General features: G+C 45.7%; 3 protein-coding genes across 3 annotated transcripts; 1 reads left to right on the plus strand and 2 right to left on the minus strand.

Moving 5' to 3' along the window:
- Positions 1–99: 99 nt before the first annotated feature.
- On the minus strand, positions 100–1922 carry GL218_00995 (Glucosidase 2 subunit beta; the record flags this gene model as incomplete). The annotated part of the gene is made up of 3 exons (XM_033577441.1): positions 100–743; positions 802–1743; positions 1829–1922. The coding sequence occupies 3 exons, from the start codon at positions 1920–1922 to the stop codon at positions 100–102; spliced, it is 1680 nt and encodes a 559-aa protein (XP_033437737.1).
- Positions 1923–2897: 975 nt separating this feature from the next.
- Positions 2898–3958, minus strand: GL218_00996 (Retinol dehydrogenase 11; the record flags this gene model as incomplete). The annotated part of the gene is made up of 2 exons (XM_033577442.1): positions 2898–3009; positions 3063–3958. 2 exons carry the CDS (start codon positions 3956–3958, stop codon positions 2898–2900), a joined length of 1008 nt encoding a protein of 335 aa, XP_033437734.1.
- A 536-nt stretch (positions 3959–4494) lies between these two features.
- On the plus strand, positions 4495–10129 carry GL218_00997 (Isopenicillin N epimerase component 1; the record flags this gene model as incomplete). Its single annotated transcript, XM_033577443.1, has 7 exons — positions 4495–4577; positions 4648–5267; positions 5325–5356; positions 5409–5544; positions 7915–8037; positions 8109–9609; positions 9886–10129. The coding sequence occupies 7 exons, from the start codon at positions 4495–4497 to the stop codon at positions 10127–10129; spliced, it is 2739 nt and encodes a 912-aa protein (XP_033437735.1).
- Between the last annotated feature and the right edge of the window lie 218 nt (positions 10130–10347).

Below are 10347 nucleotides of genomic sequence, written 5' to 3' on the forward strand. Positions count from 1 at the left end.
AACCGAGCTGATCGTATATCGTAAATTCTTATTTAATTTGCAGTATATGCCTCCAAGGAATTGATTCTAAAGCACTCACTTATAGGTACAAGGACCACATCACAATTCGTCCTTAGCATGACCAGGCTCTACTGTCTCTTCGCAGACAGCAGGCGTGCCCACTTCCATCTTGTAAACACACTTCTCCAACTCGCTAACCCGCCATAACTCTTCGGTCTCAGCACAAGCAAGCCAAACATCCGTCTTGCGGTTGGGGCCATTCCAGCAGCCCTGGCCGTTTTCGTACCTTAGAACCACACGCTTACCCCGACCTAGGCCCTTACCGTCATGACGCTCTTCCTCGTCCGATTCATCAAAATCGAACCGATCGAAGTTACCCATGGTGGTCTTTCCTCCTCCCTTCTTACTCTTCTGGCTCGTCTTGTCCATCCAGCATAGCTCGTATTCGTACTCGCCGGCCTCAGTTGTAATGCACTTGCCCTTCAGATACCGGAAGATATCGTCTTGGCCGTAGTCCTTCTTTAGGTCCTGCTGTTGCTCTTCTAGCGTCCGCCTCTTAGCGTTGACATCATTAGCAACGGAGTCGTGAGCCTCCCGAGCAGCCCTAACGAGACGAGACTCGCTCTTCTCGGAACCTGTATCAGCCAACATGCCATTTTCGATTAGCCACACCCGGAGGGAGTTGATCTTGTCGTGGAGGAATTCACGAAGCGGACCAGGGAGATAAGCCTCGAAACTGTATACTGCATTGAATTAGCTTATGCACAAACATAAAAGGCCCGGGTATCTCTAGAGACGTACGAATATCAGTGTCAGTTGCTTCATCTTCATCAAACTCCTTCCAGTTAATGCCAGACTCCTCACTGTCCTCCTTCATAACTTCTGTGACATCATCCTCGTTGAGCTGTTCCTGAGCTTCTCCGGCCTTCTTGGCGGCGTAATCTTCCCAAGCTCTAACAGCCTTCTTCACGCCTTCGTCGTTGAAATTAGGGTTATATTCCTCCTTGAACGCTGCCAAAATGCTTTCCAGCTCCTGGACCTTAGCTGTGAGCTTGTTACGCTCGCCCATGACTTTGCTCAGGGTGTCTCGTAGTTCGTTGACTCTCGTCTTAGCTAGTCCAGCGAGTACACCAAGTTTTCCAGGTCCTTCATTTTTGACGACTTTGAAGCGCTCTTGGCGCTCGACCTCGTCCAGCTTAGCTTTTAATTCGTCTCGTTTGACTTCGAGCTCCTTAATTTCATCCGTGAGACTGACAATTTTGACCTCGACCCGGCGGCGGAATTCCTTAGACTCCTTCACCATGGTCCTCCGGCGCTTATTAGCTCTCTCCAGGTTGTCTTTCCGCTCCTTTTCTATTCTTCTCCATTCTTTGCCGATTTCTGCACACTTGTTCTCGCATTTAACTCCGCCCACATTTCCGTATTCCTCACTACCATCGCAGCAAAGATCGTAGTCGCAGACACCATCATTCACGTACATAAAAGGGACATATGTGCCGATATGGCCCTTGTTGGCACACCAAAAGCCAGGTAGAGCATTTGTGGTGTTTGTAGTACCGGAGAGGGAAGCAGGCAAAGGTTGCTCCGGGGAGAGACGATCTAGTAGAGCACACGCCGCAGTGCCAGGTTCGTCTGTGCCATCAGGACAGTCGCACGAATTGTCATTGACTCGAGAGGCAGGGATAGTTATCGAAGGGTGGCCAATGCATGTGAAGGTATCTTTGATTTCGTAGAATTTTACAACTATGAAATTAATTAGTCAATATAATTGAACTTTCAACTCAATACAGTTCATTTTAAAGAAGTGAGGAAATATAAGAGAACTAACATTCTGGACCAACACCACGTGGTAAGGAACCAGCTGTAACGAACCCATTTTGAGCTATGACGCCCAAAAGCACCAAAGCCTGAGATTGGCGCATCTTCACGAAGGTGGAAGATGGAAGGAATTATTCATGGATATGGAGAATCAATTGGAATTTTGGAGTTTCTTAGGAAGAGTTTAACGTTTAACACAAAAAGTTAGGTTAATAAAGTTAATAGTTAACTAACACAAAAGTTAACACGAAAGCATCTCCAGCATTTAGCATTTTGGTCCCCACTACAGCTGGCAAAGCTTGGCAATCTTATCTTAGGGTTCCCTGCTAAAGTTGCGTGGGGGAAATAAACCCTTGTTTATCCTTATGTAATTAGCCACATGTCAATGTCCCAGTGCTCTGGGGTAAGTCATCTAAGTACCCAAGTACCTTAACTATACCAGACTTAAGTATACCAGAGATGCCTCACCTCAAAGGAGTGAGAAAACTATATTTTCTCTACTAAATCCACGGCATAAAAAAATACAAGAAACTTTTATAAAAATGTCAGAGTATAATATTTGTTTAAGTTTAACTTCTTAACCTGGTTGAGAAAAGCACCAGCTCGTCTACTTAAAAAATAGGGGTTCAAGAATCGAAGCACCAGAATATTTATTAAAATGATAGAAACCCTTATACGTTCCTATACATCATACAGACCAACCCAGACTCATGTAAATCCGTTTTCATTGCTATAATAAGCTGATCCTTAACGAGTTGCTGCTGTTAGGTGGCTAATCAACACCCTTCTTTAGCTCCTTAATAGTCTTTACCGACTCGTATTACTACTTTTCATTATCGAAATCCACGATAGAATCTCACTTGGCAAATAGTTATTATATCTCCCCGGTGATAAGTTTTGGTTCATTTTTAATAATATACCATTCGATTATGGGTTGTCACCTTTACACTCATGATAAAATATAAAAACAAATCTAAAATAGTACAGTAGTATACATCTATCATATTCTTACTCGTATATGTAATCTCACATTTCTATACTATCCATCATCCCCTAATTAAAGCCATGTATGATAACCATTAAATATTTGACGAGATACCAGGTTGGATATCTTCTAGTTTATCCATAAGTTCACCGAAAAACTTCTTTTGAACCTTTTGACCCCATTTCCCAGTGATGTGGTACGCAGGGCTTTTAAAACGGTTAGACAGAGATATTTCAACAAAATGGTATAGACCACTTACACTTCGACATGACAGTTTGACAGATACTGACCATTAGTTTCTTGCCCAGCCAGCAAGCCATGAACTAAGACACGGCTACCTTCTTCCGTAGATCGAGCTAAGAGCTTCTCGAATATCTTAAAGCCACGGGTTCCTTGGGATTCGTTTGCTAGGTTAGACTTGCAGAAGCTTGGATTCGGCGTATTGATGATGCACGCCCCCTTTCCGGAAGAACTAGTCCTTTCGGCAAACTCGCGCACGGCGTAGAGAACGAGTACCTTACTCAGAGAATATCGACCAGCCATATTAGCTTTCTGGGGATCATTCAGCCGGTTGATAATGCTGGGACTGTTAGGGTCCAACTCGGCGAGCGGAGCAATGTAGTGTAGCGCACTGTTTGGGATCGCATAACGGCAGACGTGTCCTGTATTCTGGCTAGATTCGCGCATTTTTGGCAGGAGGAGCAAGTACAGCAGAAAGGTACTGATGACGTTGACGTTGAGATTCTTTTCGTTGTGTTCGCTCAAGCTGAAATTGGAGGTCATAACACCAGCATTGGCTAACACGCCATCAAGGCGAGGAAGTTGAGAGGTGCGGTTCGCGAATGACTTGACCGAATCATAGCTATCCATGTCGATAGGCCATACTTCTATAGAGAACTCAGGTCGACCAGTGGAATTGAGGATCTTTTTTCTCGCATCGTCGCCCTTGGCTATAGTTCGTACGGCCATGATGAGTTTCCCAACACCAAGTCGTGATAGGTGAAGACAGGCTTCAAATCCAAGGCCAGTATTAGCGCCAGTCACAACAATAGTTTGGTTAGAAAGCTCGGAATTCCCACTTGGAACTGGAAGCTTCACGAAAATCTTTGAAGAGATGACGGAGCTAACTCCATATAGCGCTGAAAAGGCAGACATAGCGACTTGAGGGCCTATTGGAATTATGTCTTATTGATAAAAGATCACAATGCTTTGATGTTGAGAAGTTAGCTAAATGAGAAATACATCACATCCCAAAAAGCTATTTTATATTCCATTTTACCTTACCCTCTCGAGGGGCTATGCTATGTTAATAATTTCTACTTACACGGATTTTATACGTCCTTTCATCCATGCCGTCTGGTGTGTATTATTATGTCGCTTACATGTTGATTTACGGAGGATTCTAATTAGGCCTGGGCTTATGGGCCTCATCTCCGTCCGCTACCTACTGCTTATTAGCGGGGATAATATCTCCGCGTCCTTCTCCTGTGCTCTAAGCTCCGGCTCCACTACCACACACAACCCGCCGCCGTGCTGTAGCGCATATAATGTCTCCGACCCGCCGTAAACTGCGGATTCCTTCTTAGCCGTGAGAATAGAACCTTTACATCTAAGCATAATAAGCTCCTCCCCATTCCTATAATTACCGTACAGGAAAAACGAAACTTTGGATTAATCTCATCTGTGCTTCCATGGCCAGCAGTGACATCGGACGTAAAAAGGTGGAAAAAAGGAACCGGCCACCTGTTTCTTGTGAGCCATGTCGAACCAGAAAGTATGCTGTATCATTGTGCCCTTAATATTACTGCGCACCTAAAATACCTATGCTTACGTGCGTCTCATAGACTGAAGTGTAACCGAGGTTCACCATGCGATTCCTGTATAAGACGGGATAAGGCCTCACTTTGTAACTATGCGGCCAATGCTAGTCGAAGCGAGCCTAGTAATAACAAGCCGCGCGACTTGAAAGATAGACTTAATACTCTAGAGAATTTGGTATCCTCTTTACTGTCCGGTGATGCTGTGGTTCGGCCGGGACTGACTACAAGAAGACAACTTACCACAAAAGACGCCGAGGATATCACATCACCAGCAATACATTACAATAAGTCCGCAAATCATGATTCGAGTTTTACGAGTCAAAGCGCACGAGAAGATGCCCTTACCCCTGAGACACCCCACCTTCAGGAAACCGCGGATGGTCAAGTGAACTATATCGATCCTAGCCACTGGCTATCCATCTTGGACGATATAAAAGAGGTCAGAGAGCACTTATTGGCATCAAATCAGCCTATATCACAGAATGAGAAAGGGTTCGCCACAGATCACGTAGTATTAGACGCTAGTTTCTTGCTAAGCTCAGACCAAATTTCGAGTCTCGACGAGATTCTGAGCTCGTTACCATCCCAACCCATCTGCGACATGTTGCTTTCTTGGTACTTCGGATCCCGATTCATGGTCCTAGGTAAGAGCTCGAGTCTAGCATAGGTAAACTGGTCTACTAACTTTCACGATAACTAAGGCATTATACACCCGGATAAATTTCAAAGCGAAGTAAGCCTTCTATTCATGCCATACGTGGAACTATAACTTACGAATAATATAGTATGCTTCATTTTGGGAGTCACCATTAACGATGCCACCGCTCTGGGTAGCCCTTCTTTTCTCTGTTCTCAGTGTTTCGGTTAGCTTGCGAAAGGTATCGAACATAAGAGAGCCCGATGGGTTAATCCCTCATATAAGTATATTACAGCAGAGAGCGGTGCAGTGTCTGGTTCTCGGGCGATATGCCACTGCTAATGCACATGCGCTTGAGGCATTTATGCTTCATATCCAAAGCTGTTTTTTCAGTCGCGAAGGTAATCCAGTTGATTTGTGGTTCGAAATGGGCACAGCAATCCGGTTAGCATTTAGGATGGGTTATCATCGCGACCCAAGCAACCTAACTGGCATCTCCCCTTTTGATGGAGAGATGCGGCGACGAGTTTGGGTTAACATATTCCAAATAGACGCATTGATATCCTTTCAAATGGGCTTCCCAAGTATGATACCAACCGAATTTTGCGACACTGAGGTTCCAAGGAATCTAGAATACTCTGATCTCCATGTGGACATGACAGTACTGCCACCATCGAGACCCCTTTCTGAGAACACCCACATGCTTTACAATATTGTCAAAGCTAGTGTGATGGGAGTCTTCAAAAAAATAGTTGCAAATACGCAATCAATATCAGTTCCGGCTTACGACGAAACGATTGAGCTAGACGCTGAAATGAACCAAGTCTACAGCATGGTTCCAGAACTTTTGAAGAAACGGGATGTCAACCGTTCTTTTATAGATCACCCTTGTCTCATATGGCAACGATGCACAATAGAAATACTCTATCTAAAAGGTCTTATCATACTCCATCGACGATATATCAGTTATGAGTTAAGAAGCCCTAGATTCGAACGATCACGGCACGCATGCGTTGAAGCAGCTCTCGATATCGTTTCCCGACAGATAGATATACATAAGGCATGTGAGCCTGGTGGAAGATTATACGAAGACAGGTGGATGTTCTTTTCACTATCAGTGCATGATTTTCTTTTAGCTTCCATGGTTCTCTGTCTAGATTTGTCTGTTCGCATGCGATCTCGAAGTGGAGTCTTGACCGAAAGGGGAGATACGCAGCAACTTGCAAGTAGAGAGTATCGGGCGCTTCAGGAGTCTCAACGGATATGGGCAGTTAACAAAGCAGCTTCACCCGATGCACAGACTGCAGCACTCGCGCTTGACCTGATGATCAAGAAGGTTGCACAAAACGATGTTGGCCTATCTCTCGCGGAGGAAAATATATCGTCAGGGGTCACGGATCCTGTTGTCGATTCAGAGTTGCCATACGCGGTTACCATGTCACAGATGATCGACGGATCCGAGAGTATTGATTGGGTAAGTATCTACACGAGAGTGATACAGAACATAGCAACTAGCTTTCTAATCAAAATGATAGAGTCTGCTGGATCAGTATTTACAATATTGAGCGTAAAGCATACGACAAGAAGACCAGCTCTTATAAACAACTATCTCCTATATATAACCACTAACTAATACATGAACAAAGCTGTTATAAATTTTATTAGTTAATATAAAAATACTAATAAAATTTAACTTCTGATATACTTTTAAGAAATATCTATATGTAATACTTCTAATTATTTGGCTTCAACTCATGATTGTTTTCTTGAAGTATCTATAATGTTTACTCACATAATAAATATACTTGTACGGAATGATAGGTATATTCGTAACACTAGTTATTCGAAGCTTTAGTCTTGTAAGCCTTAGCTACAATTTCTAAGACTCTTTAATAGTCATCTATTACACAATCACTAATAGTCAAACTAGTAGTTAAATGTCTCTCCGTCTTAACATCCAGCCACCACACAGGTGCCGAACAATAAACCCGGGAAATGCGGGGCGACTCTCCAGCGGCTAATCCAAGCTCGACTTTTGATACTTGGCCAAGACAAACAGGATATGGCAATGGTATTTTGGTTTGGGGGCAAGGGTAGAGAGGGTCTAAGCTCCCCCACATTATTCCAACTCGCTATTCCCTAATAATCATAGCCTCATATGTAGTAGATAGACCCTTGACTCTTCTTTTCCCCTGAACATGGCAAAATGATGTTTATTCACCCACATTACATACATAGTGTCTAACCCCTGTCCCCCACAAACTGCCGTCCTAATAACCCCCCCAGTCTAATGGACTAGGCAAGCTAAAATCCCGAGGTCACCTTTCGGCTGTACTGTTGGCGCGTCGTATCGCTCCCTTCTTTTTTCTGAAGATGTTTTCTATCAGAATCCCGGCCGTCACCATGAATTGGTGGTAAGGATTAGATCTGAAATGCAACACCAACTTGTCTTCTTTTCGATTTTCTGCAACAACTAGTAGTATAGAATCGTATTTGGTACGCGGTATACATAGCTTCTACTACGTCCTTTTCTTTCCTTAAAAAGATACTGGTTTAGTAATAATAATTCTTAGAGGAAGGATGGCAGCAATTGGTAAGACATTGGCCATTTCCCATAACTTCACATGTACGAGGCAACTGACTGACCAACGCAGCTGCGGCGTCGATAGCTGCTACTGCGGCCGGTCTCACGTATCTCGACGGCAAATTCCATCTGCGACAGGATTGGCAGAATATCCGCGCAAAAAAGCAGGGCACGAAGCTCCTTCAGAAAGCTGGTGAGTCTACCTTCTAAACGCTACGACCTAGATGTGAACACAGCTTACAAAAACCCCTTCTGCATATGTAGTCCGAGAAAAGCGCATCTCGTCCTACTACTTCTTCGAGAAGCATGCTCAGACCAAACCCAGTAAGGAGTGCATCTGGTCGCGCCAGGGCAACTTCACTTATGCCGAGACTTACTACCGCGTCAACCAGTACGCTCAGTGGTTTTCACAAAATGCCGGTGTCAAGCCTGGTGACCTTGTTGCCTTCTTCATGGCCAACAGCCCCGAATTTGTCTTTGCTTGGATGGGTTTAATAGCTATCGGTGCAGCTCCAGCCCTCATTAACCACAACTTAACTAAACAGGCTCTACTGCACTGTCTGGGCATCTCCGAAGCGAAACTCATACTGGCTGATGGCGCACCTCAGCTATTGGAACGTCTCGATGCCGTTAAAGATGAGCTGGCTGCGCAAGGGGTGAGTATTGTGAATCTGGCTGATGTTAAACACGAAGTCAACGCGACCAAGGGCGAGCGGCCATCCGATGAGCTACGCGAGAACGTCCGGCCTGACTCGCCGTTTGGTCTGTTTTATACTAGCGGCACAACCGGATTACCCAAAGCTTGCATGCTGCCCGCGGCGGCCAGCTTCGGATACGGCGTTAGTATGGACTGCGGTTTCTCATATGTTAAGGGCGATGATCAACGCTACTACGATTGTATGCCTCTATATCACGGTACAGGAGGTATTAGTGGCATGACGCAGCTGTTGACCGGTCAGACGCTATGCATCGCGCCCAAGTTTAGCGTCTCAGGGTTCTGGGATGATATTCGAGATAGCAGAGCTACGTGGTTCGTCTACGTCGGCGAGACACTACGATATCTACTAGCAGCACCGCCGTCACCACGCGACAAAGAACATAACGTACACTCCATCTACGGCAACGGCCTGCGTCCGGATGTCTGGAAGCCATTCCGCGACCGTTTCGGTATCGACACCATCTTCGAGTTCTTCAACTCGACTGAGGGTATCATGCCGCTAGATAACCCAGCCCGGGGTGACTTCCGCGCCCATGCTGTCGGTCACCATGGTTTCCTTCAGCGATGGCGTTTCTATAACGTCTTCGTGCCAGTTGAAATTGACGTCGATACAGGGGACATCGCGCGAGATCCCAAAACGGGATTTGCGCGACGCGTCCCTTACTCGGTCGGCGGCGAAATACTTGTTACGCAGCCGCCTACGATTACACCGTCTTTCCCAGGGTATTACCGCAATGAAGAAGCAACATCGAAGAAATACGTGCGCGACGTATTCCGTAAAGGTGATTTATACTACCGAACGGGCGATGCGCTGCGGCGAGATGATGATGGGCGCTGGTTCTTCCTAGATAGGTTGGGTGATACATTCCGTTGGAAGGGAGAGAACGTATCCACGGCCGAAGTGTCCGAAGTACTTGGTCGATTCCCGGGTGTAAGTGAAGCGACCGTGTATGGTGTATCTCTACCGAACCACGACGGAAAGGCCGGCATGGCGGCTATTTTCATTGACCCGGCCGTCAAGACTTTTGACTATAACGGATTGCTGAAGTATGTCTAATATTTCCTTCCCCCCTTTTTTCAAAATAGAACTTTTCCTATGTCACCTTTGTTTGCCAACGCAACGCATTGAACTCTTCCCTCTCCGCCTCCCCGCTTCCGCATCCCAACAAAACGCCACCAATCCTCCCGTATATCACATATCCAATACAAATAAGCAGATAGAGTATCGACATATGCACATACCCTTCCTCCAACCTCCCTTACAAATGTTTGAAGAAGCGCCACTTCGCTCCCCTTGCTAATCACAAATCTCACCGGAAACAGACACGCCCGTGCCCACCTCCCTAAGTATGCCGTACCCATCTTCGTGCGCCGCATGTCCGCGCGCTCCGCTACCCACAACAACAAGCAAGATAAGGTTCCGCTCAAGCGCGCCGGCGTCGACCCAGCTCAGACTGTGCCTGACCCTGTCTTCTGGGTTCCCGACCACGCCAAGGGCGGCAGCGCCTATGTACCCTTTACGCAGCAGGACTGGGACGCGCTGAAAGGTGGTCGGGCCAAGCTATGAGGAGTCGAATGCGAATCGAACGCCTTTTTAGATCTCAGTTAGATATAACCATATGGGACGGAATGTCTGACGAATCGGGTGGGCTATGTATATAATATAAAAACTAGCGACATTGCTTTATATATACGGAGATACAATCTAATCTCATAAAGGACAATGCATGGGCGGGGATATTAGATCGATATATAACTCAAAGTACTTGCTGCGTGATATGTATA

The sequence above is a fragment of the Daldinia childiae genome, assembly GCF_008694065.1.
Source record: "Daldinia childiae strain JS-1345 chromosome Unknown Scaffold2, whole genome shotgun sequence".
Classification (NCBI taxonomy): Eukaryota; Fungi; Ascomycota; class Sordariomycetes; order Xylariales; family Hypoxylaceae; genus Daldinia; species Daldinia childiae.